This window comes from Tursiops truncatus, chromosome 14 (genome assembly GCF_011762595.2).
Source record: "Tursiops truncatus isolate mTurTru1 chromosome 14, mTurTru1.mat.Y, whole genome shotgun sequence".
Lineage (NCBI taxonomy): Eukaryota > Metazoa > Chordata > Mammalia > Artiodactyla > Delphinidae > Tursiops > Tursiops truncatus.
In genome coordinates, this window is record NC_047047.1 from 37,735,214 (window position 1) to 37,756,087 (window position 20,874).

General features: G+C 37.7%; 1 protein-coding gene across 9 annotated transcripts in view; it reads left to right on the forward strand.

Annotated features, from left to right (window-relative positions):
* USP34 (ubiquitin specific peptidase 34) overlaps window positions 1-20,874 on the forward strand; it is a 231,689-nt gene that overhangs the window by 58,918 nt on the left and 151,897 nt on the right. For all 9 annotated transcript variants that reach the window (XR_012325688.1, XM_073791350.1, XM_073791349.1 and 6 more), the window contains 5 exons: window positions 1,695-1,762; window positions 6,480-6,672; window positions 7,820-7,881; window positions 17,797-17,878; window positions 17,966-18,058. Coding sequence is in view for 8 of the 9 variants with exons in the window: in XM_073791350.1 (XP_073647451.1) it covers window positions 1,695-1,762; window positions 6,480-6,672; window positions 7,820-7,881; window positions 17,797-17,878; window positions 17,966-18,058 (498 nt within the window). In the remaining variant the exon portion in view is untranslated. The remainder of the gene's footprint in view (window positions 1-1,694; window positions 1,763-6,479; window positions 6,673-7,819; window positions 7,882-17,796; window positions 17,879-17,965; window positions 18,059-20,874) is intronic.

Consider the following 20,874-nt stretch of genomic DNA (forward strand, 5'->3'; position numbering starts at 1 on the left):
TGGTAAAGCAAGTTCTACCTCCCTGTCATTTTTTAAAAAAATTTATTAAGATGTAACTGACATATAACATTAGTTTCAGTTGATTCAATATTTATATAGTTACAAAATGATTACCACAGGAAGTCTAGTTAACGTCTGACACCATTCATAGTTAACAAATTTTTTTTTATAAGAACTTTTAAGAACTATTAGCACTTTCAAATATGCAAAACCATTTTATTAAGTATAGTCACCATGCATTATATCTCTACTCTCTGTCATTCTTAAAGAGTGTTTTGTCTCTTCTTGGACTTTTGCATTTGGAATCAGTGCCTAAAGTTCCACGTATAAACCTTTTTGGGTTGCATTGAATCTGTAGATCAATTTGCGGAGAACTGTGTCTCTGCAATATTGAGTCTTCTAATGTATGAATATGGTAAATGTGTTTTTATTTACATGCTTTAAGATTTGTCTCATAATTTTCTGTGTTTATGTGGAGATGTTATATATCTTTGTTAGACAATTTCTAGGCGCATGATACTTTTTGATGCTGTTGTAAAGAGAATATTTTTGAAAATTTTATTTATTATTTTTTTCTGGTATGTAAGACGTGTATACATGTATTATATATATGTAATATAGTATGTGTATGTATGTACATATGTGTGTATATTAATTCATTTACTTATATTAACTTTCTAAGCAGCAATCTTGCTAAACTAGTTAATTCCAAAAAGGTTTATCTGAAAATTATTTTGGATTTCTTACTTACATAATCACATCATCTCAGAGTAATATTGATTTTAATTCTTCCTTTTTAGTCTTATGCCTTTTATTCGGTTTCTTGTCTGTTGCACTGTCTAGGACCTTCAGTTTAAGTTGAATTAAAGGTATTCTTGTCTTGTTCCTAGTCTCAGAGGGAAGAGTTTTAGCATTTCACCGTTACTATTGTATTTGCTATAGGACTTATGTTTCATAGATTAAAGTGAAGCCATGCAGTCTGTATTTACAAATTTGTTTTCAATTTGTATTACTTGCATGTGTTAAGGCTTAGTATTGTAGTTTCTTGTTTGATGATTTGCTTAGGATTTTTTTCTTATATGATATTTAAACTGCGATTTATGAGAATAAAACTAATATGAGCATATTAGATTTAGAAATGGGCTGGAATATTATGTAGAAAAAATTAAGTGAACAGATTATTATAACTTTCATTATAACTTAGATTGGGATACTTACAGTGAGAACTTAATTAAACAAATAGTTGTTGATGATCAGTGTTTGACTCTATAAAATATATTTGTCTTAGATGGATATTGAAGTGACCAGGTATCAGGTAATTTGATATTTTTTAGAAGGAAGGATGATTTATTAAAAAAATAATTTAGTTCTATAGTATTTGGGTTGCTACCATACAAAGAGGTATAGAGTAGCAGGTAGTAAGACGTTACTTGGATAGGTGATTCTCCCTTTTCAGGAAGAAACTGATAGTAATTCTTCAGATTGATTTTAGGTATATGGATTAGAATTGTTTATAGGTTAAATTACTTACCTGATATGTGTGCAGTCGTATTTCTTAGTTTATCCTTTTCAAAATAGATGAAATACATTTAGTTTTTAGAGGCAGGAAAATACTAAATGTTCTTGTTTTTAATTAAAGACATGTATTTCACATATTCATTAATCATTAATATCATTTTTATGTTTCTTTATAGATTAGAATATGGCTACATATCCCTGCTGTCATGCAGCACATTATCCCTTTTAGGACATATGTTATCAGGTAAGTTTATAAAATCTTTCTCCCCTGGTTATCCGTGTAGTAATGTTGTTTTTTTTTTTTTTTTTTTTTTTTTTTTTTGCGGTACGTGGGCCTCTCACTGTTCTGGCCTCTCCCATTGCGGAGCACAGGCTCAGCGGCCATGGCCCACGGGCCCAGCCACTCGGCGGCACGTGGGATCCTCCCGGACCGGGGCACGACCCCACGTCCCCTGCATTGGCAGGCGGACTCTCAACCACTGCGCCACCAGGGAAGCCCAGTGTAGTAATGTTTAAACTATTCATAACATAGTACATAATTATATAGTTTGAAAGTCCTTTGTGTTCACATCCTCCAGAGAAAATTTTTGACCATTTGATGTATTTTTTAATGCACCTATGTAGGTTTATATTTAATGTTTACTTTAAAGCAATTTATGTTGGAATATTTTTTATGTAAGTATAAAGAATTAAACAGATTAACAGTGGTTGCATGATAGTCCACTGTATTTATTCAGTCAACAAATGTATACTAAGTATTATGTTGTAGGCACTGGAGATACAGCAGAGAAGAAAATATATCTCCTTTTGTGCAGTCTGTGTGCACAATAAGTAAATGATACAGTTCATTAGAAAGTCATGAGTATGACAGAGAAAAATAGCGGCAAGGGTGGGTTGAGAGTTCTAGAGAGTGGGTCACAATTATACCTATGGTTTAGAGAAGGTCTCATTGGGAAAAGGGTGATATTTGAGTTCTGGAAGTTCCAACCTAAGAAGGAAACCTAAGACGAGGATAGAGATATTATCATATTTATTAGGCTTAGAGTGTAAACTGTTGGAGTTCTAAGATTGTATTTCTTGATAATATTTATGAGTTCTTTATAATTTTTATTCATTTGCAAAGATTTGAGTGCCTGCTATTTTCTGGTTACTGTTCGGGTTGTTGGAGAAAGTATCAGGAAAAGAATCAGATAGTGATGAATCCTATGCAAGTAAAGATAAGGTGATAGAGAATATGAGGCCTTTCTGAAAGGTGACATCTGAGGAACATGAATCTGCTAATCAGATGATAAGTAGAAGGAACATAAGGGCATAGGCTTTGAAGTTGGAAAGAATATGACATATTAAAAAATTAGAAGTAGGGACTTCCCTGGTGGCACAGTGGTTAAGAATATGCCTGCCAATGCAGGAGACACGGGTTCGAGCCCTGGTCCGGGAAGATTCCACATGCCGTGGAGCAACTAAGCCTGTGCGCCACAACTACTGAGCCTGCAAGTCACAACTACTGAAGCCCATGTGCCACAACTACTGAAGTCCATGAACCTAGAGCCCGTGCTCCGCAACGAGAGAAGCCACCACAATGAGAAGCCCGCGTACCGCAAAGAAAAGTATCCCCCACTCACCGCAACTAGAGAAAGCCCGTGTGTAGCAATGAAGACTCAACACAGCCAAAAATAAAAAAATAAAGACATTTATATATATAAAAAAAAAACTAGAAGTAGACTGGTGGAGCATAGTGTATAAGGAGGTAAGATTATGATATGAGGTTGGATATAAACAGGGGCAGATTATTCAGGACCTTCAAGACCTTTTAAGGAGCTTGGATTTAATTTTAGCAGTGGGATCTATTGAAGGGTTTTAAGCAGATGAATCATGATGGCTTTTTTAAAAAAAATATTTTAAGCTGCTTAATTTGTAATCTTTTTCAAAAAAATTTTATTTATTTATTTATTTATTTTTGGCTGCGTTGAGTCTGTCGCTCCGCGTGGGCTTTCTCTAGTTGTGGCGAGTGGGTGCTACTCCTCATTGCGGTGCATGGGCTTCTCATTGCGGTGGCTTCTCTTGTTGCAGAGCGCGGGCTCTAGGTGAACAGGCTTCAGTAGTTGTGGCACACGGGCTCAGTAGATGTGGCTCGCAGGCTCTAGAGCACATGCTCAGTAGTTGTGACATGCGGGTTAAATTGCTCCGTGGCTTGTGGGATCTTCCCGGACTAGGGCTCGAACCCATGTCCCCTGCATTGGCAGGCAGATTCTTAACCACTGCGCCACCAGGGAAGTCCTCATGATGGTTTTTAAAAGATCACTTTGGCCTTTAAGTGGCTCATAAATTACAGGAGTGTTGGAGGAGGAGCTAGGAGACCAGTTGAAAAGTTAATGGAGTAGTCCTGGAAAGAAGTGATGGTTACTTGTACAAGAATTGTTTATGGTGATTTGAAAATTGACTGGATATAGTTGAAAATGAAATCAATAAGGTTGGTGATTGTGGAGTTTAAGGAAAGGGGTAGCATAGTGGAAGACACTTAGCTGCCCTCCCTTTGATTTCTCTTTTTGCTGTGAGTATCATTAACAGATGTGAAAGACTGGGAGAATTTAAAGACGTAATTTTGAGATGCTTGTGGGACATTTAAGTGGCACGGGGAAATTGGGAATATAAGCCTGTAACTTAGAACAACAGCGTTAATTTAGGAGTTGTCAGCATAAAGGTAGCACTTAAAAACCATGGGAATAGGGGCTTCCCTGGTGGCGCAGTGGTTGAGAGTCCGCCTGCCGTTGCAGGGGACACGGGTTCGTGCCCTGGTCCAGGAAGATCCCACATGCCGCGGTGCGGCTGGGCCCATGAGCCATGGCCACTGAGCCTGTGCATCCAGAGCCTGTGCTCCGCAACGGGAGAGGCCACAACGGTGAGAAGTCCGCGTATCACAAAAAAAACTAAACAACAACAACAAAAAAACCCATGAGAATAGGACTTCCCTGGTGGCACAGTGGTTAAGAATCCACCTGCCAATGTAGGGGAGATGGGTTTGAGCCCTGGTCTGGGAAGATCCCACATGCCGCAGAGCAGCTAAGCCTGTGTGCCACAACTACTGAGCCCATATGCTGCAACTACTGAAGCCCGCATGCCTAGGGCCAATGCTCCGCAACAAGAGAAGCCACCGCAATGAGAAGCCCACGCACCGCAAAGAAGAGTAGCCCCCACTCGCCACAACTAGAGAAAGCACGAGGGCAGCAATGAAGACCCATCACAGCCAAAAATAAATAAATAAATTTTTAAAAAACCTCATGGGTGGGCTTCCTTGGTGGCGCAGTGGTTGAGAGTCTGCCTGCCGATGCAGGGGATGCAGGTTCATGGCCCGGTCCGAGAAGATCCCACATGCCGCGGAGTGGCTGGGCTCGTGAGCCATGGCCGCTGAGTCTGCACGTCTGGAGCCTGTGCTCCGCAATAGGAGAGGCCACAACAGTGAGAGGGCCGCGTACCGCAAAAAAACAACCCAAAAAACCTCAGGGGAATAAATGAGGTCATCTGGGGAGAGAATGTAGAAAGAAAATAGAAGTGAATCTAGGGGACTTCCCTGGTGTTCCAGCGGGTAAAACTCCGTGCTCCCAATGCAGGGGGCCCGGGTTTGATCCCTGGTCAGGGAACTAGATCCCACATGCGTGCCGCAACTGAGTCCACATGCTGCAACAAAGATCCCGCATGCCGCAACTAAGACCTGGCACGGCCTAAATTAAAAAAAAAGAAGTGGGGCTTCCCTGGTGGCGCAGTGGTTGAGAGTCCGCCTGCCGATGCAGGGGATACGGGTTCGTGCCCCGGTCCAGGAGGATCCCACATGCCGCAGAGCGGCTGGGCCCGTGAGCCATGGCCGCTGAGCTGTGCGTCCGGAGCCTGTGCTCCACGACGGGAGAGGCCACAACAGTGAGAGGCCCACGTACCGCAAAAAAAAAAAAAAAGTGAATCTAGGATGGAGTGCTATATCAGTTTGCTTTTGCTGTGTGAGAAAACACCCAAAACCAGTAGCTTAAAATAACAGCCGTTTATTATTTGTCACAGTTCTCTGGTTGGCTAGCTTTTCTGATCTGGGCTGACTTGGCTGGACCTGGGTGCTCTGTGATAGATAATCTCAGTCATTTGTCCTCTGGTTGGCAGGCTGATTGGTCTTGAGTGGGGAAGGGTGCTCATATGTATCTTGGCAGTTGGCTGGATGTCAGTTGGGGCATTAGCCGTGTCTCTCTCATCCAGCAGGCTATCCTGAGTCCTTTTCTCAGTGGTGGAAGAGTTCCCAGCAAGAGAGGGCAAGCTCAAAGGCTTTTTAAGCTTCTGCTTATGTTACATCTCTTAATACCCCACTGGGCAAAGGAACCTTCATGGCAAAGCTCAGATGCAAGGAAGTAGAGGAATAAATGACACATTTATTTAATGTTATTTAAATGACACACATTTATGAAGAGTGGTAAAGTCACATTGCAAAGACTACTATATAAAGTGATGGGAGGAATTTGGGGCCTTTCTGCAATCCATTACAAGCCCTGAGGAGCAATAATGTTGAAAGGTTGGGTACAGGAGGAGAGACTAACCAAATAGAATAGGCAGGGCCTGAGAGGAAAACCAGTGGCTTGTGATTTTTGAAAGCCAAAAAAGAATGATGTTTAAAATGTACACATTTTGAAGAATTTTGGCTGTGTTGGGGAGTAGATGTACTATTTATATGAAGTCAACTGAAATTTACTAAAACAGGAGCTGTATACATGACAGGTACTAGAGAATAGTAAAGCTCTACTGGAGGTGCAGGTGCAGAATCCGATGTTAAATGACTTGGCTCTGTGCAGTTCCTCCCTCCCTTCCTCCCTCCCTCTTCGTCCCTCCCTTCCTTCCTCTTCCTCCCTGCTTTCCCCTTTGAATTATTGAGTGGTCTTCAGAAATAGTTTGCAAGTTTTTGTGTATGTTGTATTTCTGTATCATTTCAGGTATTTATGCAAGCTCTCTGATCAGGAGTTAAGACAGAGTGCGGCTCGCAACATGGCTGACTTAATGTGGAGCACAGTGAAAGAACCATTGGACACGACGTTATGCTTTGATAAAGAAAGCCTAGATCTTGCATTTAAGTACTTTATGTCACCTACTTTGACTATGAGGTTGGCTGGATTAAGTCAGATAACGGTAAGCTGTATTTGCTTTATTTTTGGTAATTTTTTGTTTGTCCTCTCAGACTATCATCATTATGATAATACCTAGTATTTATGGAGCCATGCTAGTGGCCAGTATACCTAGTGGCATAAATACCTAGTATTTATGCCATGCTAGGCATTGTGCTAAGTACTTTACATGCATTACTTTGTGTGACCCTTACAAATAATTTCTATATGTTCTCTTTTTTCCTGTTTTAAATACGAGGAGACTGAGGCTTAGATTTAGAAGGTTTTATACCTTAGGTCTTTTTGATTTCCTTCACTTTTTTTTTTTTTTAAACTGTTCAGTTTTTTGCATTTAGAAAGCAGTGTTTTCAGAGAGAAAAAGAGTCGGAGATTATAAGTAGTTACTTAATTTTCCAGGCAGAAGCCACAGATTATTGGGCCATAGGCCAAATTTGACTAACAGAAATGTTTGGTTTGCACAGTAGCAAGTACTGTTTTAAATAGGGAGAAATACATATTATTGGCTTCTCCTGGAGGGGCGGGGTGGGTAGAAAGACCTAGTGTCTTTGGGTCTGTCTTCTTGCATGACAACAATTTGCTAGAACTAAGTAGTTAGCTGCATTTTTTAGAATGGATATATTTTCTCTGGTTTACCAAGGTCTGCATTAGGTTTACTCCTTTACATTTGGGGCCTGTTTTTGTAGTGTAGTTATTCTGAAGTAGCTAGATTGTACCCATGTATTGAATTTTGTGACCTAGATTTTACCCATGTATCGGACTTTGTAAGTGTTGAAAACACTTAATGAGAGTTTCCCAAATCAAATCTTAAAAGTGTATGTCTAGGAATCCTTTCCCGAAATTCGGTTTGTAATGACATGTTACTTGCTGCCTTGCATTAGATTTTTGTGTTTTTCCCTTGTTCAGCTTTTTCTCTAGCATACTTAGTGGAATAAAGCCTAAGTATTACTTGTGGAATGAATTAGTGTTTAAAAATGATAAAGGAAATAGACTAATTGGGAAGTATATATGTATATCTGATTACCTATCTTATATTTTATACTTTTGATCTGGTTATTGATTATGATCTACATGTATCAAACTGTGTTGGCAATTGCTAACATATGCAAGAATAATTTTGCAAAAAATCTTTAATTTCTTTTCTCTATTTATAGAATCAACTTCACACCTTCAATGATGTGTGCAATAATGAATCATTGGTATCAGACACAGAAACGTAAGTAGGAGCATTAATTTATGCATAAGTACTATTTTAATGTGTAGCTGTTTATATGGTAAATGTAATTGACTTTATTAGATTTGAAGTGTTTACTAGAAATTCTTTGCCTTGTGGCTTCATCTGTACAGTCTTTAACAAGCTTTCAGAGGAATATATTGCAATACTTCTCTTTTTAAAAAAACATATCGTGTTATTTTTCACAAAATGCAAAGGGAGACTATACAGGAGAATTTAATAGTAAAGAGTATGGTACAGATAGTTTTCAGAAACCACACTTGATGCAGGAAAGGATCTCATTTAACACATTTTTCTGGGGAAAAAACCAAGTTCATGATGCTCATGTATGAAAAGAAGTAGTTTTTATAGCTTAGGGCTTTTTAAAGTACTTAGAAATATTTATTTTTTCCAATATTTATTCCATTTAGTTGTCCATCCAGTATAGAAATCATTTTTTAAATCTCGGTAGTAATATTTTCTGCTTGAACAGAGTTACATAGTTTTTTGTTTGTTTTTTCTGTGCCGCTGTGTGGCTTGCAGGATCTTAGTTCTCCAACCAGGGATCAAACACGTGCCCTCGGCAGTGAAAGTGCGGAGTCTTAACCACTGAACCGCCAGGGAATTCCCCAGAGTTACAAAGTCTTAAGGTGTTAGAAAATTTGTAATTATATGAATGAGTCATATTTTTGCTTTACTGTAACTTTTATGCATTGATCTTAGTTTTGCTCTATGGAGCTGATCTCAGTTGAACCCAGCCCTTCTTGAATTTGGAAACCAGAGACTATGTCTCTGCTTTTTCCCTCACATATTATGGTTTTTAGATTTATCACCAGAAAAGTCATTCACTCTTGGCAACATTCTTTGTCAGTGGTGCCTTAAAATGTGTGGCCTAGAATTGGTAGTAGCATTATAAATTATGGGTCATACTAGGAGTGCTATTTCACACAGTCAAGATACTATATAGATTATGTCCAGTGTATATAAAACTACAGCTCTGGATTTCCCATTTGACCCCTCAGTACCCACCCTCCAACCCCTTCAGACTGCCTCTAGGAGAATCTTAAAATTGCCAATGCAGTAATCACTCCCTATCCCTGCAAAAAGACAAAAAAAAAAAAAAATCCTGGAATCACTTGTGCAGTAACCCCACATGTCCAGGTTAGGTCTCTGTGTTGCTGTGGATAGAGAAAAGAATGAATTCCATTCAAAAATGTGTAAGGTTTATACATACTAAAGATATGCTTAAGAGGGAGGAGAGTAAAAGTTTTGAGGAATAGTGGGTAGGACAGTTTAAGTTGGGAAGAGAAGGGTCTGTACAGTGTGAAAAGATTGGAGCAAATACAAAAAGTGATAAATATTGTCGAAGCCTGTGAATTGGGTCTCTCTTTTTAAGCAGTTTTATTAAGATATAGATACATATAAAACTCACCTGTTTTTATAATGAATTTTAGAAAATTTACACAGTTGTGCAACTATCATCACAGTACAGTTCTAGAACATTACATCACTTCAGAAAGGTCCCTTTTGCCCATTTGTAGTCAATCCCCGTTCTCCCCACCACCCCCAACCCGGGGCCGAACCACATGGCACGTGGCATCTTAATTCCCTGCCCAGGGATCGAACCTGTGCCCCCTGCAGTGGAAGCTCAGTCTTAACTGCTGGACTGCCAGGGAATTCCTTCAATCCCCATTCTTATCCCCAGCCCCACTAACCTTCTTTGTCTCTATAGATTTGCCCTTTTTTGGCATTTCCTATCAATGGAATCATACGACAGTGTTTTTTTCCATTGCCACCTTTCACTTATACTGTTTTTCTTGAGGTTCATTCATGTTGTGGTGTGAATCAGTACTTTGTTCCTTTTTATTGCTGAATAGTATTACATTATGTAGCCATATCCCATTTTGTTTATCCTTTTACCAAAGTTGATGGATATTTGAATGTTTCTACTTTTTGATTAGTGTGAATAATGCTGCTTTAAACATTTGTGTACAGTCTTTTTGTGGACATATGTTTTCATTTCTCTTGGTAGATACGTAGGCATGCGATCACTGGTTTGTAAGATCATTTTATGTTTAACTTTTAAAGAAACTGTCAAAATGTTTTCCAGCATTTCTGTATTATTTTATATTCCCACTAGCAATGTATGAGGGTTCCAGTTTTCCCCCAGTCTTGTCAGGACTTGTTTTTATCTTTTTGATTATAGCCATTATAGTGGGTATAAAGTGGCATTTCATTATTATTATTTATTTATTTATTTTTTGCGGTACGCGGGCCTCTCACTGCCGTGGCCTCTCCCATTGCGGAGCACAGGCTCCGGACGCGCAGGCTCAGCAGCCATGGCTCACGGGCCCAGCCGCTCCACGGCATGTGGGATCTTCCCAGACCGGGGCACGAACCCGTGTCCCCTGCATCGGCAGACAGACTCTCAACCACTGCGCCACCAGGGAAGCCCTCATTATGGTTTTAATTTACATTTGCCTAATTACTAAGGATGTTGAACATCTTTTTATATGGTTATTTGCCATTCTATTTCTTTTTCACTGAATTGTTTGTTCACTTTTTGCCTAGCTTTTAGTTGGGTTATTTGTCTTGTTTTATAGATTAGCATATGATCTGTACCACAGAATATTCATATGTGCTTAAGAAGACTTTATTCAGCTGTTGTATGGAGTGTTCAGTAGATGTCTTTTAGGTCTAATGAGTTTGTAATATTGTTTGTCTTCTATATCCTTGTTGATTTTTTTACCTACACTTGTTCTATTCCATTATCAAAAGTAGGGCATTGAAGTCTCCAACTTCAGTTTATCCTCATCTGTGGATTTTGTTTTTATTAATTTGCCTATTTGCTGCAATTTATTTGTGATCCCCAAATCAGTACTTTTGGTGCCCTCACGGTCATTTGTGGAAATGCACAGAGCAGTAAAAAATGAGTCTCCTAACATGCACATTTCCAACTGAAGTCATACAAGGTGATGCTCTGTGTTGTTTTAGTGCTGGTTACAGAAATGACCAGAGGAAGGAAGTGGTAGGAGGCAGTGCAGTATAGGGCAAGAAGCTCTGGCTCTGGGCCGGTTGGAGGGATATGAATCCCAAGTCTAGCATATGGTATTGGGGCAGCCTCAGTAAAGTCACCTCAACACTTCTGAAGCTCATTTTCTCTTTTGTAAAATAGAGAAAATAGAATCTGATAAGTTATTTTTAGGATTTAAGATTCAAGGGTTCAACATGAGTAAATTTACTCCAGCAATTTTGTAGAACTCAGCTGCCATGAGTAACAAGAGTTGACTGTATTATTTGTTTTTTTGTCCTTTCAGTTCTATGGTGAAATATTATATACAATGGAATTCTATTCAGCCATAAAAAAGAATGAAATCTTGCCATTTATGGTAACATGGATGGACCTTGAGGGCATTATACTAAGTGAAATAAGTCAGAGAAAGACATCATATGATCTCATTTATGTACGGACTTTAAAAACAAAAACGCTGAGATCAGCTCAGTGCTTTGTGACCACCTAGAGGGGTGGGATAGGGAGGGTGGGAGGGAGACGCAAGAGGGAGGGGATATGGCGACATATGTATGCATATAGCTGATTCACTTTGTTATACAGCAGAAACTAACACAACATTGTAAAGCAATTATATTCCAATAAAGATGTTAAAAAAGAAAAAGAAAAAAACCCCCAAAACCCTAAGCTTATAGACACAGAGAACAAATTGGTAGTTTCAGAGGTGTGGAGGTCAGGGGAGGGCAAAACAGGTGAAGGATGTCAAAAGGTACAAATTTCTAGTTATGAAATAAATGTCATGAGGATAGTAATGTATAGCATGGTGGCTATAGTTGATAATATAGTATTGCATATTTGAAAGTTGCTAGGAGAGTAGATCTTAAAAGCCCTCATCACAAGGGAAAGAATTTTTTTTCTAACTATATATGATGATGGGTGTTGACTTACTGTGGTGATCATTTAGCAATATATATAAATATTGAATCATTATGTTGTACACTTGAAACTAATATAATGTTATATGTCAGTTGTACCTCAATTATAAAAAGAGTTTTTAGAAAAAGAGGATCAAATAAAAGAAAGCAACATTGAGAGATCATTGGAATACGCAAATGAGAGCCACGTCTCTTTTTTCTGAGGGAATGGGGTAGGGGGAAGGATGTTGATGGTCTATCTGTGATGGCATTTTTACATAAAGGGAAGAGCCTCCCTTGCATTGTTCTGACTGAAGTGGGAACTTCAAAACAAATCTTAGTTTTGTGAAACATCTTTCTTTAAAGGAGTTCTGCAAACGGATTGTAGAACAAATTGTGTATCTAAAGTTACTATATAAGATTTGCATTTAATCAAACCCTCTGTCTTCTTCCAGTCAAAGGCAAACAGCTAGTCACTTTATTGCACTGAGTCATTCTTTTAAAGAGAACCCACTCTAGGAAGCACTTGATGCTAATGACATGTTCTTTTTACCCATTAAAGCAGTGGGTGACAATAATTTAAAAAAATACTCAGGGGTTCAGTATTAGCTAATTCAGTGCAGTGACGTTATAGAATATAACTGCCAAGAGTAGTAGGAATTGGCTATATTTCTTTTTCTCCCTTCAGTTCTGTTGGTTTTTGCTTCATGTATTTTAGGATATTTTGTTGGGTACATATATGTTTATAGTTGTTATGTTCCTGATAATTTCATCCTTTCATCATTATAAAATATCCCTCTTTGTCTCTTTAAAACAATTTTTAGTTTAGTGTATTTTGTTTGATGTTAGTATAGCCACTGCAGCTTTATTATGCTTACTGTTTTCATGGTATATCTTTTTCCATCCTCTTATTTTCAACCTGTTTGTTTTTGGATCTAAAGTATGTCTCTTGGATGTAGCATTTGGTTGGATTGAAGAAGAAAAAAGAATCCACTCCTACCATCTCTCCCTTTTGATAGGAGTATTTAATCCAGTCACTCTTAATATTATATAGTTGGATTTATGCCTGCCGTTTTGCTGTTGGGTTTTTGTATGTCTTCCTCAAAAAATTTTTTTTTCTGTTTCTCCTTTACTGCCTTATTTTGCAGTATGTCAGTATACGGTAGTACAGTTGTCCCTTGGTATATGTGGGGGATTGGTTCCAGGATCACCTGTGGATACCAAAATCTTCAGATGCTCAACTCCCTTATATAAAGTCATGTAGTGTTTGCATGTAATCTGTACATATCCTCCTGTATACTTTAAATCATCTCTTGATTACTTACAATACCTAATACAATGTAGGTGTTATGTAAATAGTTGCAAGCATTTGGCAAATTCAAGTTTTTGCCTTTTGGAACTTTCTGGAATTTTTTTTAAGAAATATTTTTGATCCTCTGTTGGTTGCATCTATGGATGCAGAACCCATGGATACAGAGGGAGTACTGTATACCATTTTAATTCCATTTTTTTATACTTTAAAAATTATTTTGCCAGTGGTTGCTGTATGGGTTACAATATGCATTTTAATTTAATACTGTCTACTTCAGATTAATCACAATTCTGGTAAAATATAGGAACAGTGCTTCAGTATAGCTCTATTCCTTTGTTTCTGATAAGTCAGCTGCGAATCTTATTGTGGTTCCTTTCTATGTGCTTAGTTCTTTTTCTCTTGTTGCTTTTAAGATTTTTCTGTTGCTCTTTGGCTTTTAAGAGTTTGACTCTGATGTCTCTGGGTGTTGATATCCTTGTGTTTATCTTAGTTGGCGCTTGTTGTGATTCTTGGCTGTGTAGATGAACATTTTTCATCAAATTTGGGATGTTTGACCATAGTTTCTTCAAATTTTCTTTCTGTTCTCCTTACTCCTTCTGGGAGTCCCAGTATATATATGTTTCCAGAGCCCTGAATGATTGTTACTGATAACATTGTCCAGTTTTATGCTTGCTCAGTTATAGTTACAGTTCTTGGCTGTTACAAAAGTCCCTGAGTCTCCTTTCAGTGTTTTTCAAGAAACTGAAAGAATGGGATTTATTTTTTAGAATTATTTTTAGTTGTTGAATTGTCTTTTTGTATGTTAAACATCATAGAGTTGATTCATGGATCATAGCTTCTGTTGGGTTACTCAGAAATAGGTAAAATATACCACTACTAGTTTTATTTTAATGTTTTACCCTTTGAGGTCATATATCTAATTCATAGCTTATTAAAAATCTTTAGAATAATTTTAAAATTAAATATGATTCTTCTATGGATAAACAAGAAAAGAAATTGTTCAGTCCTTCCAGTTTTTCTGTGTATAATTTACATAACTGAAAAAACTTGGGGTCTTTTCACTGCTCATCCTATTTTGAAACCGTTTTTCTTCTACCCACAATATACATATCACTACTTTCTTCATTAGCTGTTCTTCGGTAGTAGCCATTTAAATTTTTTTAAAGAATTGCTCTGAAAGGGCCTGTCTCAATTAAATAAATTGAATCAACAGTTAATGACCTTCCAACACAAAGTACCAGGACCAGATGGGTTCATTGGTAAATTTAACCAAATATTTAAGGAAGGAATTATACCAATTCTCTATAGTCTTTTTCAGAAGATAGCAGAGGGAAGCCTTACCAGCATTACCCTAATACCAAAACCAGACAAAGGCATTACAAGAAAACGACAGACCAGTACTTCCCATGAACATACATATAAAAATCCTCATAAAATATTAGCAAATCGAATCCAGCAAGGTATAAAAAGAATTATACACCACAACCAAGTGAGATTTAGCTCAGGTATTCAAGGCTGGTTCAGCGTTTCAAGATCAATTAATGTAAAGTCAAAATTTTGACAAGGTCAAATTTTATCATTCATGATAAAAAAACCTCTCAGTAAACTAGGCATAGAGAGGAACTTCATCAACATGTTAAAGAACATCTACAAAACCTCCTACAGCTAACATCATACTTAATGATGTGAAGGTCAAAGCTGTTTCACTAAGGTCAGGAACAAGGAAAGGGTGTCCACTCTCACCACTGCTTTTCAGCATTGTACTGGAAAATCCTACCTGATGCAACAAGAGAAGAAAAGGAAATAAAAGGTGTATAGACTAGGAAGGCAGAAGTAAAACTGTCTTTGATCACAGATGACCTGATCATCTATGTAGAAAATCTGAAAGAATTGACAGTCTCATGGAACTAATGAGCATTTATAGCAGGATTGCAGGATACAAAGTTAGTAATCGAAAGTCAGTCACGGGCTTCCCTGGTGGTGCAGTGGTTGAGAGTCCGCCTGCCAATGCAGGGGACACGGGTTCGTGCCCCAGTCTGGGAAGATCCCACATGCCGCAGAGCGACTAGGCCTGTGAGCCATGGCCACTGAGCCTGTGCGTCCGGGGACTGTGCGTCTGGAGCCTGTGCTCCGCAACGGGAGAGGCCACAACAGTGAGAGACCCGCGTACCACAAAAAAAAAAAAAAATAAATAATTTCGTATATATCAGCAGTGAACAAATAGAATTTGAAATTTAAAATACAATACCATTTACATTAACACCACAAAAAATGAAATACTTAGGTATAAATCTAACAATATGAAAAGGTCTATATGAGGAAAATAACAAAACTCTGATGAAAGATAGCAAAGATGAGCTAAATAAATGGAGAGATATTCCATGTCTATGGATAGGAAGACTTAAAATTGTAAAGGTATCAGTCCTTTCCAACTTGATCTATAGATTCATTGCAGTCTCAATCAAAATCAAAGTAAGTTATTTTGTGGATCTCGACAAACTGATTCTAACATTTGTTTAAATAGAGAGGCAAAAGACCCAGAATAGCCAACACAGTTTTGAAAGGAAACAACAAAGTTGGAGGACCGACATTACCCACCTTCAAGAGTTACTGTAAAATTACAGTGATCAAGACAGTGCAGTATTGGTGAAAGAACAGACAAATAGGTCAATGGAACAGAATACAGTGCTCAGAAATAGGCCCATATAAATATCGTCAGCTGATATTTAACAAAGGAGCAAAGACAGTAGTACAAAGCAGCAGAGATAGGGTTTTCAACAAATGGTGCTGAAACAATTGGACAACCACATGGGAAAAAAAATCTAGACACATCTCACACCCTTCACAAAAATTAATTCAAGATGGACCACACACATAAACATAGAATGTAAAACTATAACGCTCCTAAAAGATAACATAGGAAAAAATCTAGATGACCTTGGGTATGGTGGTAACCTTTTGAGTTCAACACCATGATCCATGAATTGGTAAGCTGGACTTCTTTAAAAATAAAAACTTCTGCTCTGCGAAAGACAATGTCAAGAGAATGAGAAGACAGCCGTAGACAGGGGAAAATGCTTGTAAAAGACACATCTGTTAAAGGACTGTTATCCAAAATATACACAGAACTCTTAAAAATTTAACAGTAAGAAAATGAACAATCTGATTAAAAAATACACTGACTTTAGCAGACACTCCACCAAAGAAGACATACAGATGGCAAATGAGCACATGCAAAGATGCTCCTCTTTCATCAGGGAAATGCAAATCAAAACAACGATGAGATTGCATTACATGCCTATTGGAATGGTCAAAATCCAGAACACTGATAACACCAAATGCTGACAAGGATGTGGAGCAACAGGAATTCTCATTCACCGCTGGTGGGAATGCAAGAAGGTACAGCCACTTCGGAAGACAGTTTCATAGTTTCTTAAAAAACTCAGCGTACTCTTCCCATATGATCCAGCAGTCATGTTCCCTGGCATTTATCCAAAGGAGTTGAAAACATGTCCACACAAAAACCTGCACACGGGTGATTATAGCAGCTTTATTCATAATTGCTCAAACCTGGAATGAACCAATGGGCTAATGACAAATGAAAGAAAATGGATAAATCTTAATGCTGAGTGAAAGAATCTAAATTTTATAAAACAGTACATCCTGTATCTTTTTTTATATGAAGTTCTAGAAAATGAAAACTATGTAATAACAGAAAGCACATCATGGGTTGTCTGGGCAGTGGGTTGTGGGAGCTGAGAAAAAGAGGGATTAAAAAGGGGCATAAAGAAACTTTTTTTTTTTTTTTTAAAGAAACTTTTTGGGTTGATGTGTTTGTTATCTTGGCAGTGCTGATGGATTCATAGATGTATATTTAAGTTTAAATTCATTGAACTCTATATACTTTAAATATGTTTAGTTTACTATATTTCATACATATCTCAAAGCTGTAAAAGACAAATTAACTGATAAACTTACATTACCTTATTGGTAACATAATAATTTAATTTTCTGTGCCAGTGATTTATTACTCTAAAAGAATTGATAGCTCTTTTTACAAAATGAAGGATAATCTAAAACTGTTCAAAAATAAAAAGTTTACTTTTTGAAATGAAAGATGAGTTGTTCCTAAGTGTAACCAAGTGTTCTGAACAGTCAGTTGATAACTTTAGGGATCACATTAGCAGAACCTTCGTTAATATCAGGCAGGAAGGAGACTTGCCATTTGACTTGGAGATTCTTCTTTTTTTCTTCCCCCACCCTTTCGGTAACCTACTTTTCTGATGTTATCTTACCATAGAGGACATACGGGGAACCCTTCCCTGAATGCCTCAGTGCCTACTATGGAAATTAAAAATGGGAAGGCAAGGTCTTTGAGTAAGAAAATACATCAGTTTTTAGGTGTTACCCTTGGTATTCTCACCTGTGTACCTGGTGTTAGTTATCCTAACTTTTCAGATTTTTTTTTGCTTGTTTATAAATTCAGGTAGTATTACCATTTCTTGTATTTCTGTTTCAGTTATTCTTCATAGTACTATTAACAGTTAATTGTATATAATCACTTCTTTATAATTGGTATGTGAACAGTTTTAGATTTTCACCTGAGTCTGCTTTTAGACATGGGAAAGATTGATACTAATATTTTCTTAAATGTATTAACTATTTTTATTATTTGACTTTAGGTCCATTGCAAAAGAACTTGCAGACTGGCTTATAAGCAACAATGTGGTAGAGCATATATTTGGACCAAATTTACATATTGAGGTTTGTGGACTAATATGTGACTTATCTGCTCTATTAAGAGAGAAGAATGCTTTTAAAAATTAACTGTAATAAGTTTTTCTTTTCCAGATTATCAAACAGTGCCAAGTGATTTTGAATTTTTTGGCAGCAGAAGGGCGACTGAGTACTCAGCATATTGACTGCATTTGGGCTGCAGCACAGGTAATATCAACAGCTTAACATAAGTGCTTCTTTATTATTTGTTCCGTTCTAAGTTCTTTACTCCCCTATAAGGTACGTTCTATTATTATCCTCATTTGTCGCTAAAGAAACCATGCCATGGGAAAAGTTGGGGATCAAATCTAAGAAATCTGGCTTCAGAGTCCATGTCTTATCTTACTGTACTACTGGTACAATCGAAGGAAATGAGAGTCAGTCTGTTAGAGGTTCTTGGTTTATTAAGAGATAGTTTCCTATTAATTTATACAATCAATGCTTCTGTCCTGAACATTGTATTCATATGTTTTTTTTCTATTATACTATTTTCTTCTTTAATTTAATTTTTTGAATAGGCACATATCCATATAGTTCAAATTTCAAAAAGTAGATATAAAAGGATATGCTATACATTTTCCCCCTTCTGCCTATGTCTCCCATGCATGCAGTTCCTAACCTCTCAGGTGCATCATAGATTTTCTATATAAATTGCCAATTGTAAACATTTCTCTTCCCTGTCCTCTTTTCCACAGATGTATCATACTAAACGGATTTGGCTTTTTTTCACTAACAGTTTGTCCTGGAGATTATTATTCCATGTCAATATATAAAACACATTTTTTCTTTTTTAGGACTGTATAGTGTTTCATTATATGCATGAACCATAATTTATTTAACCAGTTCCTGTTCATAGGCACTATTTTTTCCAATCTTTTTTATTATAAACAATGCTACAATAAGTAACTTATAGTAGTCAGCTAATCCATATGCAAAACTATTACATAGGATACATTCCTACTTATAAGTAGTATTGTCAGGTTAAAGTAAGTGTGGTTTACTTGTGGTAGCTAATGGTGTGATAGTGCCACTTTCACCTTATTCTCCTCAATAATTTTTTTTTAACATCTTTATTGGAGTATAATTGCTTTACAACGTTGTGTTAGTTTATGCTGAATAACAAAGTGAATCAGCTATATGTATATATATATCCCCATATTCCCTTCCTCTCGTGTCTCTCTCCCACCCTCCCTATCCCATCCCTCTAGGTGGTCACAAAGCACCGAGCTGATCTCCCTGTGCGATGCAGCTGCTTCCCACTAGCTATTTTATATTTGGTAGTGTATATATGTCAGTGCTGTCTAACTTCGTCCCAGCTTATCCTTATCCCCTCCCCGTGTTCTCAAGTCCATTCTCTATGTCTGCGTCTTTATTCCTGTCCTGCCCCTAGGTTCGTGAGAAACTTTTTTTACAGATTCCATATATATGTGTTAGCATGTGGTACTTGTTTTTCTCCTTCTTACTTCACTCTGTATGAGACACTCGAGGACCATCCACCTCTCTACAAATAACTCAATTTTGTTTCTTTTTAAGGCTGAGTGTAATATTCCATTGTATATATGTGCCACATCTTTATCCATTCATCTGTTGATGGACACTTAGGTTGCTTCCATGTCCTGGCTATTGTAAATAGAGCTGCAGTGAGCATTGTGGTACATGACTCTTTTTGAATTATGGTTTTCTCAGGGTATATGCCCAGTAGTGGGATTGCTGGGTCATATGGCAGTTCTATTTTTAGTTTTTTAAGGAATCGCCATACTGTTCTCCATAGTGGCTATACTGTTCTCCATAGTGGCTATATCAATTTACATTCCCACCAACAGTGGAAGAGGGTTCCCTTTTCTCCACACCCTCTCCAGCATTATTGTTTGTAGATTTTTTGATGGTGGCCATTCTGACCGGTGTGAGGTGATAACCTCATTGTAGTTTTGATTTGCATTTCTCTAATGATTAATGATGTTGAGCATCCTTTCATGTGTTTGTTGGCAATCTGTATATCTTCTTTGGAGAAATGTCTGTTTAGGTCTTCTGCCCATTTTTGGATTGGGTTGTTTGTTTTTTTGATATTAAGCTGCATGAACTGTTTATATATTTTGGAGATTAATCCTTTGTCAGTTGCTTCGTTTGCAAATATTTTCTCCCATTTGAGGGTTGTCCTTTAGTCTTGTTTATGTTTTCCTTTGCTGTGCAAAAGCTTTTAAGTTTCATTACGTCCCATTTGTTTATTTTTGTTTTTATTTCCCTTTTTCTAGGAGGTGGGTCAAAAAGGATCTTGCTGTGATTTATGTCATAGAGTATTCTGCCTATGTTTTCCTCTAGGAGTTTGATAGTGTCTGGCCTTACATTAAGGTCTTTAATCCATTTGGAGTTTAATTTTGTATATGGTGTTAGGGAGTGTTCTAATTTCATTCTTTTACATGTAGCTGCCCAGTTTTCCCACCACCACTTACTGAAGAGGCTGTCTTTTCTCCATTGTATATTATTGCCTCCTTTAACAAAGATAAGGTTATCTTTGAGAGATTATCATATCATAACATGCACATAACATGCACATATGTTATCATACGTGCATGGGTTTATCTCTGGGCTTTCTATCCTGTTCCATTGATCTTTATTTCTCTTTTTGTGCCAGTACCATACTGTCTTGATTACTGTAGCTTTGTAGTATAACTACAAAGTCTTAAGTCTGAAGTCAGGGAGCCTGATTCCTCTAGCTCTGTTTTTCTTTTTCTTTTTTTTTTTTGCGGTACGCAGGCCTCTCACTGTTGTGGCCTCTCCCGTTGCGGAGCACAGGCTCCAGGCGCGCAGGCTCAGCGGCCATGACTCATGGGCCCAGCTGCTCCGCGGCATGTGGGATCTTCCCGGACCAGGGCACGAACCCGTGTCCCCTGCATCGGCAGGCGGACTCTCAACCACTGCGCCACCAGGGAAGCCCCTGTTTTTTTTAAGATTGCTTTGGCTATTGGAGGTCTTTTGTGTTTCCA